Source organism: Poecile atricapillus, chromosome 4 (assembly GCF_030490865.1).
Source record: "Poecile atricapillus isolate bPoeAtr1 chromosome 4, bPoeAtr1.hap1, whole genome shotgun sequence".
NCBI lineage: Eukaryota > Metazoa > Chordata > Aves > Passeriformes > Paridae > Poecile > Poecile atricapillus.
This window is the reverse complement of record NC_081252.1, coordinates 2,585,266-2,605,528: the sequence shown is the minus strand read 5'-3', so window position 1 is coordinate 2,605,528 and position 20,263 is coordinate 2,585,266. Positions and strand designations below refer to the sequence as shown.

At 44.9% G+C, this 20,263-nt stretch overlaps 1 protein-coding gene across 2 annotated transcripts in view; it reads right to left on the bottom strand.

Annotated features, from left to right (window-relative positions):
- Positions 1 to 20,263, bottom strand: part of ANKRD17 (ankyrin repeat domain 17) — a 70,680-nt gene that overhangs the window by 11,415 nt on the left and 39,002 nt on the right. Inside the window, exons 6-22 of one of the 2 annotated variants that reach the window (XM_058837187.1) lie at positions 19,784 to 20,017; positions 18,850 to 18,944; positions 15,429 to 15,666; positions 15,060 to 15,251; positions 14,529 to 14,638; positions 13,731 to 13,818; positions 13,042 to 13,169; positions 12,479 to 12,622; positions 11,815 to 11,917; positions 9,531 to 10,286; positions 4,281 to 4,429; positions 3,099 to 3,210; positions 2,808 to 2,953; positions 1,672 to 1,814; positions 1,010 to 1,223; positions 480 to 655; positions 84 to 246 (exon numbers count right to left, since the gene is read on the bottom strand). In XM_058837187.1, coding sequence (XP_058693170.1) covers positions 84 to 246; positions 480 to 655; positions 1,010 to 1,223; positions 1,672 to 1,814; positions 2,808 to 2,953; positions 3,099 to 3,210; positions 4,281 to 4,429; positions 9,531 to 10,286; positions 11,815 to 11,917; positions 12,479 to 12,622; positions 13,042 to 13,169; positions 13,731 to 13,818; positions 14,529 to 14,638; positions 15,060 to 15,251; positions 15,429 to 15,666; positions 18,850 to 18,944; positions 19,784 to 20,017 — 3,191 coding nt within the window. The remainder of the gene's footprint in view (positions 1 to 83; positions 247 to 479; positions 656 to 1,009; positions 1,224 to 1,671; positions 1,815 to 2,807; positions 2,954 to 3,098; positions 3,211 to 4,280; positions 4,430 to 9,530; positions 10,287 to 11,814; positions 11,918 to 12,478; positions 12,623 to 13,041; positions 13,170 to 13,730; positions 13,819 to 14,528; positions 14,639 to 15,059; positions 15,252 to 15,428; positions 15,667 to 18,849; positions 18,945 to 19,783; positions 20,018 to 20,263) is intronic. The other variant, XM_058837188.1, reaches the window with a different exon arrangement.

The window sequence follows — 20,263 nt, the reverse complement described above, 5'->3', positions numbered from 1 at the left end:
GTCAGTATGTTCTACTTCTAACAGCTATGTAGGGATGAGCAAGACAATCCCAGCTAAGAGCCAAACTGAATTTCACACTCTACCTTTCGGAAGGCTGCCATGAGGGGAGTTATTTTCCTGTTATCAGCTGCATCCACATCAGCTCCAGCCTGGACCAGCAGTTGGACAACATCAAGATGGCCCCCATTTGCTGCCAGCCACAACGGAGTATTCCCCTTCTTGTTCCGCACATCGATGTGAGCTCCCCTACAAAACCAAACACTTTCCATCAAACCCTGCATTATTCAGGGAAAAGGAAGCACTCTGATCCCAAGAAGAACTTGAGAACTTGGGATGAATTAAATTGTGTATTAAAAGCCAACAGACACACATAACCTTTCCCATTTACTGGATATTCGGGAATACTGTTGTATATTGGGAAAATGAATCCTAAACACAGCCACACTTCTATTCAAGCTGTTCACTTTTGAACACCCTACCTGCTAATGAGGAGCTCACAGAACTTGTAGTGCCCTTTGTCTGCTGCAATGGTTAAAGCTGTATCTCTGGATGAAGGTACTGGGGGAGCGTTGACATCTGCACCTTTGTCCAGCAGGACCCTTCCCACTTCCGCATATCCCCCGGAAGCCGCTTCCATTAACGGTGTGAGACCGGTCTGGACAGGCAAGCAGGAGAAAGAAGCCATTAGTGGGGGGCTGAGTGTCTTACCTGAGACACACCATTTACTTACAAACACAACGGATTACTGTCCTTACAACTCGTAAGCACCTCAAGATCAATCAACACTTTTCTAAAGAAACACATTTTGTGATGAGCTTTGCAACCACCAAAACCTAAATAAATGCAGCCATTTTTTTCTATACAGTCTCTGGTTCAGTTCAGTTAACTGGACCAGAGAACTGAACTAGAGATGCTGACTTGCACAAAGGCAAGAAACCAGGGAATAACAAAGACACCATGACTTTCAAGCACCTCTCTCTGGAGACCCCTCCAGCTGTTGGCTCTTTACCTTGGCTCTGTGCTCCACGTTAGCTTTTCTATCAAGCAGCAGGCTGACCACCTCAGTTCTTCCCTGGAAACAGGCCAGAGTCAGAGCTGTATTCCTGTTGGTCTCGATCTGGGCATTTATATCAGAGCCCATGTCCAGTAACAGCTTGACAGCAGCAGTGTGCCCGTTCATGGCTGCCAGCATCAAGGGAGAAATGCCCAATTTGCTACCAGTTCTGAAAGAGAAGAAAGAAAAAACCAAAACTGTTATAAAAGCCATTTCAAAAACGTGATTGTAATAAACTAATGAAGGCACAGTACTTACACAAGACTGAAAAATCAGCTGCATACCAACTTCTACTGAACCTACAAGAGGTTCTCCACAGCAGCAACGTTTAGGACAAGTATTTCTGCTTAGAGACACCATGCATGTTGCTTTTTGATTGCTTCACATTGAAGGCTATCTCTTATGAGGTGTGCTTATAACCTATAACCTGTGCTTGGCAATTTCCTTGTACCCTTGCAGCTCACACCTGAGCTGTTTTCCACCCCCCAATGGGTGCAAGAGCATGGCATAAATGCACACACAGAGAGAAAACTACACAGAGAAAACACACACACACACACTTTCCTCACCTAACTCACACCCAAGCACACGAGATAAGGGCTGTAAAGGGAACTTGCCTGGAATTGATTTCTGCCCCAGCGTTCAGCAGAATCTTGATAATGTTCACGTAGCCACCTGAGGCGGCGAGGCTCAAAGGTGTGTAATCAGACACATTCCTGTGCTCCTTGTTCGCCCCTCGAGCTAGCAGCAACTCCACCACCTGCAGGGTTTCAACAAATAACATCTGGTTTGCCCCCAAACTTGCAAATCTCTCCAAGACAAATGCTTTTTAGACCAAGATATGGAAGATGTCAATGGAAAGAAAGCTGCTTTGATCAGGTGCTTTGCTATACCCCTTGCCTTCATGACCGGATGAGGCCACACCTGTGTCCCCAAAGCCACCCTAAAACTTCCTTTAAAAAAACAAATCGATCATGACTGCTCAGAAGAATACCAAATTCAACAGCAGAGTAAGAAAAAGCAGGTCTCCTGCTTTTTTCTGCTGTCTTTAAAGCCTGCCAGACGCAGAGATTCTGTTTCAATACAGTGTACAAAGTACTCCTGCTTTTTGTCCTCTCCTGCAGAGGATTTGACAAGAAAATGAACTGTCTAGCAACTTAAAATCACAGTGTACACTGAGGTGAAAATCCATGGTGTCACCTCCACTGCAATGTTAAATTTTCCTCCAAGTTTTAGGCATTAAGAAGTTCAGATGAGATCTGTTCAATTCTCAAACAGAATATTTTCCCATGAAATCACTCAACAAATATACTGTCAAACCCAAAAATTTGGGCAGGAGGGTGTTCTGACATCATCTCTGCTGCCCAAAGCCCAGCTTTTCCCCCTTTTTCTTCCCCCAAAAACTATAAGGCTCATCCATGGAACCCATTTGTGTCTAACTCCTGACTCTCAACAAGAACACTCATGGCATTCACTTTCTTATGCCCACCTAATTATGCTGGTACAAGTCCCATAATGGGGCACTAATGACTGCACTCACAAGGACACCTGCAAAGCACCGGTCCAGTTATCAAAAGAGAAAAAGCAATCTACATGAGACACGTTGTAATGTCTAAATTGGAAAATGTGAAGCTCTTTGCATCTTTGTTAAACACATCCTGTGTGACTGTACCTCTTCTGGAACATTCTTGTACTGTACTGACACGGTCTGTCATTCACACACTGCTTCTGAAGGTTTAAGGTTTAACTTTACCTCTTGCCTCCCTCCTGAACAAGCCAAAGACAAGGGAGTGTCCTTGGTTCTCTCAGACTGGGCTTCAATATCAGCTCCATTATCCAGTAAGATTTCCACAACACCCACATGGCCGGCTGTAGCAGCCAAAATAAGTGGAGTAAACCCTGAAACAGAAAGCACGACGTAAGTTAAAGCACCAGCAAAACAAGCCTACAGGTTTCACATCAAGTCTAGGCTTACTGGGGATTTATTCAGTGGGACACACTGGCAGAGCAGGCAGGGTTTGTACTGCCATGGGGAGATACCCACCTTTCTTGTCCCTGTGCTCAATGTTGGCTCCTCTCTCCAGCAGGGTCTGTACCAGTTCTTCATGGCCACCAGCACAAGCCAGTGTCAAGGCTGTGTCATGGTTGCTCTCAGTCTAAACCAAACAGACATACACACGAGATAAATACCGGCTTTTTCAAGTACAGCCCCTGTTACTGTGCTTTAACCAAAACAAAACTATACCCATGGCAAAACAAAAAGCTTCTATAAGCCAAGGGCATGTTTATGGATGCCCCCCTTGACAGCTGCCTTCTTGACAGGATTCCACCTCTCAAGGCTCTGCTAGGAGATTGAAGGAGAAATCATGACAAGAGCTGAGATTCTTCAAGAAGTGAGCTCTCATCTGTGCTCTGCTAGCCAGATTAACTCCTTGACCACAGCTCGACTATGACCTTTAGATGGTGTAATGAAGGTAAGAATTCCATCTTTAACTCTTAGCACTCCGCTTCAGCCAAAGGCTTCATCACAGCAGAATCCAAGCCGTGTGACACAAGCAACTAAGCAGTAAGGGCTGACTTTCCAAAGGTTTCTCTCCTTTTCTCCCCAACAATCTCACGCTCTTCCTCTACTGCATGCTGCTTAGTCATGTTGTGTATAGGCCAGAGCTGTGCATAGATATATACCATAGTTAGCATGTGTATGCCTTTGCCTGATGGCCAACTAGCTCCAAGTCAACATTAAGTTGCCCTTTTAACAATTATTTCCAATACAGGTATGTCTTTCTCTTAGCGGATATGAGGGCTTTAATTATTTCCTCTTGCTAAAACAAACATGGCAATTTTTGACTTGGATAGACTTTGATACATCTGTGATCTCTGGCCAACAACTTGGAAGCTTTCGGTGCTTTCAGGCTTATTTTTGTCTTAGGATATATCAGGCCAGAAAACACTTAACTTCTGTCAGTAGACAACTCTGCTGTTTCCCATAATCACGCTGACAACAAAGGAATAAGAAATACAAGTGTTTAGTCATTCAGAGACCTTTTTTTTCCTTCGCTGAGAGCAGTGAGGAAAGTGGGTTGAGACTCTCGGGGGTGCTGTTCTGGCTTTCTAAATCCAGTCCCCAGACCCCAATCCATTATACAACAGAGCTGTTTGCCACCACTGAATTATTCAGGAGGCAGGAAAAAATAGCTCTGCGCATCTGTGAGAGCGGCAGGCTCACCTGGGCATCGATGTCTATAGCAGGGTAGATGGGCAACATGGCTGAAGGAGAAATGATGGGACTCGGAGTCGGCGTCTGAGGTTGGGACACTGAGGTTGCAATGCTGTGGGTAGGAGTGTTTGACATTGCAGATGCTCTTCCACTCACTGCTGTTGGACAGAAGAACCACACTTAGTCAAAGCAAAACACTTCCCAAGCGTTACGTGACAGTAAAGTGGCAGTGGGATCAACTCCCACCGACAGATGGAACTCCTTAAAAACTGTTGTTTTCCACAAATACAGGTATTCCACACATTGAGCCCAACCTTTGAACCTTTTAACTCTTAGAATTTGAACTATGAGAAAGGTTTACTGTATTCAATCAAAGAAAGAGCTGAGTATCAGATGGACATGTTTTCTAAAAGCCCACCACAAGATGATTTTGGCTTTTTTTTAACCCAAAACCCTACTACAGCAAATCAGGTGTTATTTGGACCTGGAGCTCCGTACCTTTGGGAGCAGGGCTGCACACCAAGTCCAACCAAGGGGTACCTTTGCAATTTTTCTTAAAACAGTTTAAATGTTTTCATGTACAAGTCTGTCCAGCCTTCACCCCCACCCCACCATAAACGTAACAGAAAAGCAACAGGGCAGGATGCTCACATGGCAGAACTTGCTGAAACCAGAGAAGTGGAAGCTTTTTTTGTACAGCACATTGCAGAGAGTTTGGTCAAGGTGTTAGGAAAGCAAAGGTAACACCACTTACAGCGATAACAGCGTATGGACACGACACAGATAGCACCGACTGCCACGCTCCCTGAAACTCATCCTACACATGTGGTGTTTGCAAGTGCAGAGCAAACTTCAGTCTGAAGCAGCTTTTGGGGAAAACACCCATTTTCCTACTTTTCCTCAGAAGAACTCAATGGGGTTTTTCTCCCTGGCCCTTCTCCAGTGTTTCTCCAGCTCTTTCTCGGGTGTAGCAGCAAAGGACAAAGTGAAGCACCACACACTTCTGTCCGCTTGACAAAAGCACTTGAAACTGCAAAATGAAACACTTTTCCAACTGATGCCACAAAACCTGTATCCTAACAGGCCTGGATGTGTGCTCCCACCTCTGCAAGGCAGCTGTATTTTACAGCCATAACTAATTCAATTTCTGCATTTCCTACACAAAAATCCCAGCAAAGAAGCTAGTAAATGGCACCGGGAGAAGCAGAGAAGCCTCAGCTTCTAAAACAGAAATTATCATTAACTTTATATTTAAAAGTAAGTCAGAATTCAGAATTACAGCTCCCTTAATCTATATCTTTGATTGCCTTTTTAAAACTTATCTCACAAATCACACTAGGTATGGATCAAAATTAACATACTGAAGATATGCCAAAATATTTTGACATGAAGTCAAAAATCGCACGTATTTTAAACAGTTTCTAAGAATTCCTGCTCAAGTGCCAAAAAGGGGACTGGGAAACATCTTCTCTATTACAGGAGACGTTAATAAATTCTCAGGCTAAAAAAAAATCAAGTTAGTTAAGAAGGTTTCAGTTCAGGTAAAGTCTATTTCTTACATTTGCAGTGAGGGGAAGAAAAACCAACCAAAAAAAAAAAAAAATCCCCAATCACACCCCCCCAAATACAAAACAAACAAACAAACCCACAAAAGAAAGACGTGTGCTTCAGCAATAATTCACAAATTCAGTTCATATACCTACTGCACAATTCACTCAGACACAATATTCATTTTTATGGTTAATCACTTTGATGATATTTATTTCAACATCACCTGTGTGGAGTTCAAATTTCTAATGAACATGCCAAGGGTGATGAACAGTATTTTTACGGCGCCCAAACTAAAATATTCCAAGTTTTCAATAACCCAAAAGGTTTTCACAGCAGTCTTGAGCACTGAGAAGAGTAACCAATTAGCTTGATTCTACACACTAAACACACTGACAGTCAAATATTTATCTTTGCACTCTGCTCCTTGCCCTACTCTACTGGACTAGTGGCAAAGTGAACTCAAGTCTGTATTTCACCATGGAAACATTATTAGTTCATGCCTGGGATAACCAAGTCTTCCAAGTTAGGTCACTACTGGAATATTTCAGTATATACATGCCTGGTACAGGAGCACCTACACCTCAATCAAGCTTCTTGGTGGGAAGACATCACCAAGCACCGTTTGACTACTCCAGTTTCAGTCCTTTGCTGGGGTATCACACAATCAGTTTTGAACTTACTGATATTTGCAACAGCACTGCTCTTTATTTTCTTCTGGCCATACCTCAACTCTCTCTTAGCTCAAATGCAGAGAGGACACCCTGAGAACAGCTACCTCCTCCTCCATGCCCTTGGCTCTCACCCTTGTAATCCCACTTCTCCTCGTGTGGGCATCCCCACAAGCGCTGCCTTGCTGTGGGCACAGCCTTGGCCTGATGCCCTGATTCCTTGTGTCCTGTAATGCCAACAGCAGACAGATAAAAACTGCTCCACATTACACAGCAAGAAGCCAAGATGAGGGACGGAATAAAAAACACAAGAAATGCCTGAGACATCTCAGCTTTTTCCAACTGGTTTCAAGCCAACTCTACAGGCTTGTTCCACATCAGTTCCTTCTCTGCCCCCAATCTCTCTGTAGCACCCTCAGTTACTACAAGCTGTGTCCCTGCCACACAGCACTGAAATCACCACAGATCTGCACCTGAGGTGCAGAACATGTCTGTGACTGTAACAGCCCATGCTCTCAATTCCTACACAAACACAGTGCTGCTGCTGCTGCACAAGGAGGGCTCCAGGAAGAAGCCTGAGAACCATTCCACACCTGCAATCTTGGTGGGTATTAGCTAAGAGTGTGCAAGGCAGCCTAAGGCAGGTCAGCCCCACAGGAAACCAGCTCCTGCTCAGGTCCCAGGTGGGATACAACCCGATTTTCCTGGGATGCTGGCACTTTACTGCTATTTTATTCAGTATTGAGTCTCTGTGAAAAGCTTACAGCCAAGGCAGACTCTTTCTCACGTGTTAACCGAGACAGCTGCATTTCCAGCTGACTCAACCCACAAGGCAGCTTCCAGGAATGCATTTTATCAGGTGCTTCCAGACTCTTGGAAGTTCTCTGAGAAGCTCTGTGACTGGACATAGAGACTGGAAGAGTCTCTACTTGATAGAAATCCTGCTATCAAAAACAAGGTGGTTTTTCTCTTTAGCTCTTTACCACGCCACTTAAGTGTTTTTATACAAGACTTCCATAACTAAACCTAAGAAATACTACTTTTTTTATGAGCCTCACAGCAAGCAAAAAACTTGCCCGACATCTGAAGCTCAAGAGCAAGCCTTTCGCTTGTCCTCAACTCCAGCAGGATCACAAAGGAGCCCAAAGGTAAAAAATGAAGTATTACTTACTTCTTATTCATTGTTTTCAAATAATTAAGCACAGAGATGCACATCAAATCAAGTTTGCACGGTCAAGGTGAAGCTTTGCTTCTGTAACTGGTGCTGTAAACACAGCTCTGCAGTGCAACTAAACTCGAGGCATCTCAGAAAGAAGAATTTAAATCCGTAAAAATACTCTAGAAACTTCTCTTAAAGCAGTACACAGAGTTACTTTCCAAATATTTAGCTGCTACTTAAATGTTCTGTCTTACACAGAGCCCATTTCAGCTCCACACTAAATTGTGATTTGTGCGCTGTACTCAGGCCTGTGGCTGTTCTTGCTTAAAAAAAAACAAACACCCTATGATCTGGCACTTGACAGAAAATGAATTCAGACTTCCTTCACAACTGCAAGTGCTAACAAGTGGAGCTGAGCAGTACCAAAATATTCACTTCCATTCACACTGGAAATACCTGACTGCCCAAAAAGGCACGCACAGGTGTGTGGGTATGTGGCAGGTGACCTGAAATGGCACCTTCTCCTCATGTGACATGCAGTTAAACACGTGTCCCAAACGTCCTAACTCCAGGTTTAACTTATACTTTAACTTAAACACAACTCAGGTGCATTGCACAGATTCTTTACAAGTTACCAAGAACTCCAATCATCCCTGCATTTAAATTCGCCTTGTCCTGTACCCCAGCAGTTCCACTAGAGCAATCTTTACTGTTAGTGCATGACATATCTCATTTTATCTACTTTTTCATACACACATTTGTATTTTTATCCATTTCCAATCTTTACATCTACGCTTCAATTCTAACATGAGATTTCCAGCAAAAAAGTTTCTGTCCTCTTCAATGAAGCTTTGCCTGGACACAAAGTCCCTCAGCAGGTGTCTCATTTCAAAAGTGGTGTTCCAAGTACTTTAATAAATCACCACCTGGTAGTTTTAATCGTTCACCACACCCTCCACTGCCCCTGCACTACTGCTGTACCCCTGAGTCCTGCAGTACACGCAGGAGCAGCTCCAGGTTAACACCTTCCTGGGGGCCTGCCTTCCCTCTGGCACACATCCTGCTTTGCAAAGCAGGCTTGGTCTCACAGGCAGCACCTAAAAATCCTAAAAAGGACTGTGCATCGGCTTAACCAAGAGCATCTTGGTACTTTTTCATCAGGTGACATTTTTTAAAGACTGTGTCCTACCAGATCATCTGTGCTCAGCCTAAGGACTACTTCACAGTGACTGCTTTAGCATGGAAAGGGGATGCAGCACAACCGAGCGAGGTGTAAACTAAAACAACAGTGACAACTCGCATTTAAGAGCCGCTTCATTCTTCTATTTCACTGCTTAAGGCCTCAAAGCAGTCACATCACTGGGTAAAGGAGTCTCTGAAGCGAGATCAAGAATTTGGTAATGCTAAACGTGTTTTCTGCTGGCAGCCATTTTTATGAGTAGATGTTTCAAAAAGCCAAAGGATTATCACCTTTTATTTTTCCAAGCAGAAGTAAAAGCTTCCAATAAAGTAGACTACAGAAAGCCAACTGGAGCAGCTCTTATTCTCAGGATAAACCCACAGGTCCCTCACACTTCACAGGCTAGGCCAAAATAGAGCTACCACATGAACTCCAGCACGTGCTTCCCCAAACTATGACGAGTTAAAAATGCCGCTCCACCATACCAACCTGACCAACAGGCACCGCTTAGCTCACGCTGCAAATTGAAAAGTTAAAAGCTAGTTTTCCCAGCTCCCCGAGACAGGGATCAGAGGGTGAGTGGTGCTTGCTGTAGAGCTCGTGGGAATACACAAACACACACACACACACACAAAAAGAAGTGGACATACCCTCAACTTGTCAAGCAAATATTATACCTGCCCGTAACAATGTAAACCCACCTGCCATGATGTCATCCAGCGTGTCATTGAGCGTCTGAGCAGGGCTGGCTACCATTAACCCTTGCTGTGTTTCTGTCAGTATTCCTTGCCCCAGCCCTGCTAGTTGTGCTTGGCCCAGCACTGGCTGTCCAACTATAACACCTTGCAGTTCTGTAAGATTTGCGATGGACCCTGGAGGTAAGGAACCTGCTGCCAGAGGCAAAGCTTGTGGCATGGCCAGAGGCTGAATTGGTGCAAAACCCGTCTGCGCAGCAGCTTGCTGAGGGTCATCTTTAAGCAAGATGGGGTCCACTTGCTGCAGTCGTGCATAGTCTCCCTCTGAGAGTTGTTCTCCTACCCCAACGGGAGTCAGTAGTCCCAGATGCTGGCAAGACTGCTGTTGCTGCTGCTGCTGGAGCTGAATTCTTTGCGCTTTTACCTCTAGATATTGCTTTTTTAGCTGCTGCTGAGTTTTCAGCTGTAACTCTCGCTCCACTTTCTGCAGTTCCTCCAAAATCTTTTGTTTCTTCTGAATTTGTTCCTCTCTCGTTTTGTTCAGCTCCTCAATCTTCTCTTTGGTGAGCTGGTCAGCGTGTGCCAATTCCAGGGACTGCAGCTGAGCGTTCTTCTCTATGGCTTCTTTTATCCTCTGCTCCAGCTCTGTCAACTTGCCCTGAGCCTCTTCTACAATGCTCTCTGGAGACTGATTGGTGATGTAACCCTGTACATCCTGGTTGTTTGTTGGCAAATGACTGCTGGACTTTTGTTTAGAAGCAGCTGTGTGAAAAAGAAACCCCCTCAGAACCAATGGAAGTGCATACGAATGGCATCCTCATTACAGAGCTACCGCTGGGCCGCTGCATGGCCGGCTACGCACCAGGGCACAGCACCCAGGGAAGGTCAGCGTGTCCCGAAGGCCCTCCACGAACACCTGCCAATTTGCACCCAGCAAATTGCAATTTAACAGGACACGCTAGTGCACATGCATCCCACATATCCCTGTGCTACGGTGACAGGTCTGCTCCGGCAACCGTTACGCTTTTGCCAAAGGAAGCGATTGTCTCGAGCCGCTGTTACCGAGTGCTGCTACAAGAAAACCGGCAACAAAAAGCAAGGATATGCTGTCTCTTTACTCGCTGCTCTGCGGCTGCTATGGTGTTGGGACATAAACATATGCTTACAGCCCTGAAAGCGCAGCCCAAGGGATACAAAAACATCGCTAGGACTGGGACTAGGCCACCGGTTCTGCAACCGACTTGGTAGGTTTTAAGAAGCGCTACGCTTTCTAGAACTAGGCATCCTTTCGCTCCAGGTATCCAGCTTTGCTCAGGTGACAAAGAGTGCCAGAACCCAGGATAGTCATTTAGATTTAGCAGGATCTAACAGGGTGTCTTTAGCCACTAGGTTCTATCCAGAGTAGACACGATTTTGCCTGTGTCAAAACTCAGCTCTCTCTCTGCCCAGGCAAGGCAAACATTTCAGCCTTCCTGCGAGAACAAGCGATGGACTAATCCAACTGGTCTTTTATGCAGAAGTCCCCAGTAACACAGCTGACATGCTCTGCCATACCAGGTGGAGAAGCAACAATCGGTTAATTTTGAAGGGCGAAAGGCAAATCAAAACTCAGGATCTGAGGCAGTGGAGGTGCCCAGTTTCTTCCAGCCATCCTCGCTGTATCTCCAGAACAATACAAGTGTACACAGAGGATTAATTTTAGGACATGCACGCCTGTATTTGCTACTGCTGATGCTTGATAAAAATTGGTTTTTGAAGAGAATTCTTAAGTACAGAAAGCATTAAGCGTCAAAATGGCGAGAGCAAAATAGATGCAAATTTAGTCCTAGGAGGACCTGAGCCACATCAGACTAAAAAGATTTTACTGCACAAGAAATTCCGCCTTCAATCCAATTAGTCAAACCCACTCCCAGACTACTACCCTAAGGAAGCACAAGTTATCAAATCAACTGTGATATGGAGATTAACATGGGTTTTGCAACTTCCATTCTCCAATTTCTATAGACTTCTGGGTAACATTTTGCATTAGTTCAGTGCGTCAGACTAGAGATTTTAACGTTATTTACTTAGGCAGATTTCTTGACGTTTTATGGTTACAGGTTAAGATGACTGATACTTGGTGGATAAGCGAATCCTTAAAAAAGTAAAAAAAAAAAAAAAAAAAAAAATTGCAGTTGCCTTGACTGAAGCCATAAACACTCTTCATAGGAGCTACTCTGCTACAAGTGCAAGCCTCTACCTTCTACCGAGGAAGGATATTTAGAAAATAAGCTGCAGAATTACGACTGACCTTTATTTCTGATGGGAAGGGTTGTGGCGACATTAGCAGGGGGTTTGTCAGGCTCCTGGGGTGGGACGACCATGGGCAGCGCCTGCACTGGTACTCGAGGAGCCTAAAACGTCGGATACTAACAGATTACTTTTCTCATACTCCGTGCTAGTTACAATTCAACAGAAGGTAAACAAAATTCTGTTAGAAAAGTAGACTTTAATGGTGACTAGGAACATTTGATGTGGTTTTTAATATGCTGAGTTTGGTAATTAACACCTGGAGATCATGTCACCTCCACATACTTGTCATTTTTCACCCAAAAAATTACTTGATGAACTATCCTCTGCATGGTACAGTGCTGTACTGCAGTATGGCAAATACAAGCCACTATGGGCTATAAACTCAGTTTTGAAGAGTCCCATTTAAGCAGACCTCAGCACTTGCTGGTTTTTCCCACCCTCGTTTTTTTCCTTTCCAGTAATACTCAGAGAACAACAAGAATGATGAGAGCACTACATCACAATGTTCAAAAGTGTTCCCCACTCCCCTTACAGCTCTGAGCGATTTTCAGTGTGCTCACCTACAGTTTATGACATGACATGACTGACTCTTCTCTCACCTTTCAACTCCCAAGTAAGAAAGCGCAAAAAAGCCCCTCAGATCACGAGCCCTGCCACCTTACCCTGTTTAGATCATGGGATGGCGGGGTCAGCTGAGTGGCATCGGGCGGAGGAGCAGAAAGCAAGTTGTTTGGGTAATCTAGAAGGTAACAAACCACGCTGGTGTGACCGCCTTTGGCTGCCTCGATGAGCATAGTCGATCCATCCTGAAGAGGGAAAGGTCACAGAGTTAGGGAAGAGCATCTTCAAAGCAGCACTGCAGCATTTTGGCACACACAACACAGTACCTATGTGACTGCTTTCTGCTTTAGCAAATACTCTTATCTCCACAAGTTCACATCTAAACTTAGAGACTTGATCAAATATTTCCAAAAAACCAAAACAGTACTTTAAAATTGTCTCCTCTTCCACAATCAGCGCTTTACAACTGTAGGGCAGCCTTCCTACTCACGATGATCAAGAGACCTGCACTAACTCCAGCAATGCGTACGTGAGCAGAGCATCTGCTTGTGCAAACTTCCATTTAAACCAGCACAGGCTGGCTCAGTTGTGGAGAATACAAAAGGAGAAATTTCAGTTGGGTATCCTTAGTTTTAGGGGCAAATGAGGCAGCTGAGGGACAAACCTTGAGTCTGTGTGTGGGATCAGCACCATGAGCGAGCAGTAACTCCACCACTGCCAAGTGACCCCCGGCACAGGCCAGCGACAACACAGTGTGATCGTTGTTCGCTGTGGTCCTGTTCACATTTGCTCCTGCAAAAACAGAAGGGGAAAGAAACATCAGCTAAAACTGACTTCAACAGGTTCACCTCTGTCAAATGTAACAGAATTAACTACTCTGCCACCTACGCAGGGAGAAATTCCATCCTGCCAGATGTTCTACTCCATGCAAGGTGGGGATGAGAAAAATTCATGAGAATCAGCCCAAGAGAGAGAGAAAATGGAAATTCCAGGTTTGTGTTGAGACATCAAGCAAGCTATAGCCAAAATATGGAAACCAACCTGCACTTGTAGTTCAGCCCCCAAAGACAGTGCTCCAAAGCTGCACTGGGGGCATGGAGACCCCAGTGATCCCTACTACTGCTGCTTTTACTAGGAATTAAAGACTGAAACACGCTGTTTTTACAACTAGGCACAGTTCCACTCATCTCAGCAGAAACTACAGGTAATCACTACATGCCTAGTTGGAGAATCACTTGCCTACTTCAGTTAGGATATTTAAAACAAATCCAAGGAAGTTACAGTAGCTGTGACATGTTCTTAACTTGAAGTATTTCTTATGTCAGGAAAACCCAAACCATTCCACACTCTTACCTTTGCTAATCAAGAACTGAACAGTGCAAACATGACCTGCCCTGGCAGCTTTCATGAGAGGGGTTCTTCCACCTTCTGATTCATGCTCCTAGAGCAGATAAAGAAAGGCTTCAAAATCCAAAGTAGCATGTGAAAGGAGGCAAGCCGGCCTTATGGGTTTTTGAATGGATCGGTACTAGAGAGGGAACATCCTTCCTTAGTGTTTCACAAACTTAGGTGTAAATATTTGGCTAACATTCGAACTGAGGGTATCTTGAAGGCAGATGAACCATTCACCACCTGTCTCTGCACAGGTGTGACTCCTGGACACACGAGGGGGATTTTAGTTAAACAGGACATCCTGTGACACGCTTAACATTGCTTTTTGATAACACACTGGAGTACAAGCCTGCTGACAAGTAAAATTCAGTTTTTAAAATCCTCCATCTTAATTGCATTACAGTTACACCAAACAGACTGTCAGCTGTCTGATGCATAAGGAATAGAATAGATTTACAGGTACAAGGACTAACCCAGAATCAACTCAATAATTCAAAGCCCAATACCACGTCAAAAGAATGAAATCCCCTCTTTTCCTGTCCAGGCAACCCTGAATGGCTTGGAATGGCTTTAGACATCTATCACCAGAGGACTGTAACTGACCTAAGCACTTTAGGGTAATTTAACACACCAAAACACATTAAAGAACCTCTAAAGTTTTCAGCAATCAACATAGAAACAAACAGAAGGAATATCAGATGCTGGCAATTTTATATCATACTTAGATTTTTTTTTTTTTAAAGAAAGCAAATGACTTACCAGATCTGCACCTGCCTGAAGTAAGACATCTGCTACATCGGTGTGGCCGTTTTCACAGGCGTACGTCAGGGCCGTGTCGCCTGTTGCTGTTGTGGCGTGCACATTAGCCCCTGAAACACAAAGGACAAAACCTTGTAAGCTTTATCGTGGGCATTACAGAAAACATACAACCTTTAATCTTTACAGGATTAAACAGCAAATTCAACTCCCCCCTTCCAATCCAGCATCTATTAAACTGATAACTAGATCATACTCTAGAGGAATAAAAACGAAGTGCAAACATGTTCCAAACATGTTCACATCAACTCCATCTTCAAAAGCTAAATTAAGAGTCCAATCAGGAAATTACTCTGGGCTCCAAAGCCCTTCAGAGTCAACTTCAATAAGTTGCTAAAGAAAATGTAATGAATATATGATTTTTCTAATAGTCCATATTTCTTTATTTATATTCTATATAAAAACATTCCTGTATTTTCCAATTTTTCTCCTCGATTAGGCCTTTACAAAAGCGTTAACAAATTGACTCCATACCTGCAGCTAATAAATATTTAACCAGCTCCAAATGCCCCTCTTGAGCAGCCTCCATCAAAGGTGTGGAACAGCCGAGCTCTATGTCAGCTCCCGCTTTAATGAGAAAATCGGCCACCTCCAGAAACCCTCCGCAGCAAGCCAGAGTTAATGCGGTTTCTTGCGTCTCCTCTGTCTGAGCATTGATGTTTGCTCCTTCAAACAACGCAAAACACCAGTTACAGAAGGCAGGATCAGCAGACAAACCCCTTCCATAGGCACAAGGCATCTTATTACCAAAGACAACAAAAATCACAGACACTCAGAGCTTTTTCCCCAACATTTGCAGCTGCCTGCTGAGTTCCAGCCCGCAGAAGGCCCCGCAGCAGTTACCTTGCCCAAGTAACAGTGCCACCATCTCCTCGTGGCCTTCTCGAGCTGCCTCCATCAGTGGTGTGTATCCTTCATCATTGACCTCTTCCAAGTTAGCCCCACGCTCAATTAACAAAGCTGCCAGCTCCACGTGCCCGCCACAGGCCGCCAGAGTCAACGGAGACTCGAAGGAGTCCGCAGGCATGTTCACCTGAGCTCCGCTGTCCAGAAGTAATCTCGCCACTTCCACGTGACCATCCTGGAAAAGCAAACAAACAAGATCAAAAGATGGACCAAATGGAGAAACTGTGCTTTTTGTCACAGACCCAAATTCCCTCAAAAGACACAAAAAGCAGTGAGTGAGTAAAATGAGTCGAAAAATACAAGTAAACTCGCTGAACAGTTTTTCTGAACCTTTTCCCTACGTGTTTAGATAAAGCATAAGATCCCCTATTTAAGAGGCACCTGTAGAAATGCTGAGCATGTTTTACTGAGTATGTGCTGTGAACCAGGTATCAGACCTCTCTGTCAATGGTGTAAGCAACAAACCGGACAGCTTTGTATCAGACTCAAGTTCAGGTGGTTGGGATCAACTCACTTGGGGCAGGGGAATCTCCAGAATAAAGCCCAGAAAGTTGAGGAGGAGCTCGCCGCCATTTTAGAAGCTTGTCTCCTCCCCAAGAACAACAATGAGATCCTTTTGCTTCCTCCCTTGCTCACAAAGCAGCCGTGCACACTGACCTGGCTTGCCTCAGGACTCCTGCAAAACTACTTCACTGCTCAGTTTAACAGCAGAGTCAAGACTTACTTTCTCCATCCAAGAGAAAAGCCAAAACGAGACCGCTTGTCAGGGGTTCCTCACGCGTCCCAGGGGAGCCACCCGTCCCAGGAACAGCTTTTCCAGTGATGGGGCTGTCAAAACCATTCTACCAAAAGGTAGCTCCTAAGTTTGCTTTCTTCCTTTAAAAATACTTGAGCATAGGATCTCCATCATATTTTCAGTACGCCATGAACTCAGGAACTATCTGAAGCGGCTTTTCAGCTCCGTGTTTACACTGGAGGCCTGACAGTGACACATCCAATTGCCATTCCATTCTGCTTTGTTCAGGGAGAAGCAGAGACTGGCTTGGTCGCTGCGCTCCAACAACAGCATAAACCCTCCAAGCTGGTTTTCTCCATGAGGAGATGGCCACCATTCCGACTTGGAGGAAGCACAATCTGACAAACAAAACAGTGGAGGGCTGCAGCAAATAAACAGCCACTCACCAGGAACACAAGGCTTTCCCAATGCTGTCACTGAATGAGGCAAGCACACCTCGATCTCAGATTAATTCCTAAGAGGCAGCAAATTGCAGCCACAGCTGTCCTTGCCAAGCTGGAAACCACAACTCCAAAAAGCTCTTTTCCAGACAAAATACCAAACTGCATCTGACATTTTTCCGCTTCATTTTCTCAAGTGTTTCATACCTTATTCCGATATCCAGGGAGCAAAACACGGTTTCCTCTCGGAAAAATATCTAGGACATTAACTAGGACATATTCACCTTTTACATGAAATGACAGTACTATTTTAGGGAAAAAAACTCCAAGACTCCATAAAGAACCTTTCCTCAGGGAAATGCAGAGACGGTGCCTCATCCATCAGGCTCTGGCAAGACAGCTCACTGCTCACCCCTGATCCACCATGAGGATGGCACGATGCAGCACCAAGGTTTGCTTCAAAGCGTCCTATGTGGGCCAAGCAGCCTGGAGGAGGAGAACTGCCAGTGCTTCACCACACAAGGGAAGTGGATCCTTGTTTTAATAAACCTTGCAATGGGGTGGGGCTGTTGAGCTCTCCTACAACAGCTAGGAAAAGCCTTCCAACTGGTCATAGATCAGAAAAAGTCACCTGAGCAACCTTCACAAGAGCACCAGCTGCATTTTAAAGGTGAAGCTCTGTGGGCACCAGTCCTTCAGCAAGAGGAAAGGCCAACTAGATCAACCTGCTTTTTGCTCCCACGAGGCAAGAGCCATTGTCCAACAGCTCATTTGCATGAAATCAATATACACTGCTGCCTAAAAAAACTCTCGGGCGGAAGTCTTCCTTCCTAGAACCTGCGCTGGCTGTGCCACAGATACAGAGTTCTGCTAGCACACGTTCAATGCTGTGCCAGAGAAGGAAGTTTTCTTGTGCCACTGAAGGGCAGTAACTGTTTCTGCACAAACAACATGCTGAGATGGAAGTCCTTGCTTTGCTTCATTTCACACTGCAAGGTCTTTAAATACTGCCAGAGAAAGCTGCTCCTTCGCTGGTCAGCAGAGCTGAAGGTATGAGACTCTCAACTATCTGCCAGCTGTGAGCACCGGCGTGGAACTGCCTCCCTGGGAACAGCTTCTTGCAGAAACAAGGAAGAGTTTTTTCCTACTGCTCAGTCATCTTTAACAAAAATTAGGTCTTAACATCTCTGTGGGTCTGATGGAATTTTGTTAGTCTATTAGAGGAGTTGAAAGGGCAGGAGAGAATGGCAAGGAAAGGAGGGCTTGATCCATAGCTCTACCACAAAAATATCCTGATGAGAAGGCAACTGCAACGTCAAAGAAGGTAATTTTTACCATCATATCCCAGGAACGGGCTGCAAGGCCTTCACCAAGGATATTTATGTGGCTCCTCTGGTAAGACTTCAGGGTGAGATAAAGGACAGCTCAAGTTCTGTTTATCTACGTGACTTTCTTTGCAACAACTTTCAGCAAGTATAATGGCTTCTGTTAATCATTCCCCTATCTGAAACCATTAACTTCCTTGAATAGACATCAATGGCTGATTTTAGAACCATTACAGTTGTTTCAGGGAAGGGCAGACTCAACAGGGATTTACTGCCCTCCTCTACAGCCACGGGTTCACAGTGTGACATTACACAAGGCTAATGCCATCAAAATCCCAACACGAGGAATCTATTTGTAGAGAAGGATAAAAAGGAAATTTAAGAAATGAAATCTCAGTTCAACAATTAAGTTCCATATTCAGGTGAACACAACCACCTCAGATAGACAAAGGAGCAACATCAAAGCACTCTCACTAGTAAGAATTAACAATTTTCCCTTCCATTTCTTAGTTGCTTCCCAAACAGCTTCTGATCCTGCTTTCAAGGGCTACACAGGCTTACAAACTGCTTTAACATAATCGAGGTGTTTTACATGCCTCCAAAAGCCAGGTTATGACCATATTCACTGCCTGTGTTTAGCACTTTAGATATGTTAAAAAGCATTTCAACAACAACAGAATATCTTCCCCCACAAAGTTATTTCATTTCTAAATTCCTATATAAAATATTTTCCCAAGAGAACCAAAACATCACAGTTAGCTTCTGTAGCCGAAGGAGACTAACAGGAATCACTTTCTCCATCTTTGGGAAGAACAGAGAGCCCACAGACCTCACTGCTCAAGCTTTATGTCTCTCACCATGCACGCCTCCATGAGCGCGGTGTGCATCTCATCTGTCTTGTGCTCCTGGTCTGCACCAGCTTCCAGCAGAAACCTCACCATTTCCAGATGGCCTGTGTGGAGAAAATAGTTAACAGAAACTGCTTGACAAAGTACATTTCAACACTCACAGAAAGGATCTAAAGTATTAATGAAGGTCATGGCTGTCCATGTCACAACATAAAAAATCCACTCTGGAAAGGTGTGTTTGTATCTCTGCCATCTACATGCACAGCAGCTTATCAGCGTAGCTGACAAAAAATATAAATAATACTAAGACCAGTTTCCATACAGGTGCCACTCAAGTACCTCTGCTACCAACATCAACTACTCCATGATGGCAAGGGCCTGATAAAACATCTCCTAAGTGGCTGTAACAGCAGCTGCTGGGCTGTAGGAACATATTTTGCCTCTTAACTAAACACCTTCATCCCTTTCTGGGGTGCTGCAAGTTTGCTGCCTAGTGCTCTAAGGGAGGAAACAAAGGTCTCTTTTCCTCAGCACCTAAAAGGCAAGGTCCCAAACTTTGCATGATTTGCAAGTGCCAAGTCCTTCAAAATGAAATATTTTTCCATATTTAAGCGGAGGTACCTGGCATTATACAGCTATAATACAGAAAGCTTAGCTTCCTTATTCTGTAATGTAACACATTAGCTCCTTCTCTCCTGATTTAACAGAGCATCTTCTAAGTAACCGTAACTCAGACCAAAGGTTTGGATCTCGATACTCAGACTCTGCACACAGGTAATTTTACATATGGCACACGTGTGCTGTGTGCTATCACAGCCAGGACAAGAGCACCACGGTGTCTGCTCCCACCCTTTCAACTGCCCTGCTCTGGGGCAGCAAGGCTGAAGGAAGCCATGTTGGAAGCGACACTTGGCCCTGACATTTTCCACTCTTGCTCCCCTACCTTTGTAGCAAGCCAGGGTCAGCGCGCTCTCCTTGAATTCGTTGGAATGCGTATTGATGCCCGCTCCGTTCTCCAGCAGCACCCTGGCCACTTCCACGTGCCCGGCGCTCCCGGCCTCCATCAGCGGCGTGTGACCGTTCTCGTTGTGGTCCTCAATGCTCGCTCCTGACTCCAGCAGCACCTTCACCACATCCACGTAGCCCCCGGCACAGGCGTACGTCAGGGCTGTGTTGCCTAAAGCCAGACAGAAGCAGGGTTGCAAACAGAGGGTGACGGAGGTTTCTTCACCCGGAACTTCACCCGATGCCCCCTGCCACCCCTTGTCCCTGGATACCTGACGGAACAGCGCTTTTCAGGCTACAGGTGAAGAACTACAGGGAGGGGGGAATAAGCAATGGCACCAAGGAGCTCGGTGCTGGCAGACTGAGGATCTCCTTGTGCCTCTACTGATGCACCTCTCCCCATTTCTAGCCCAGCTTC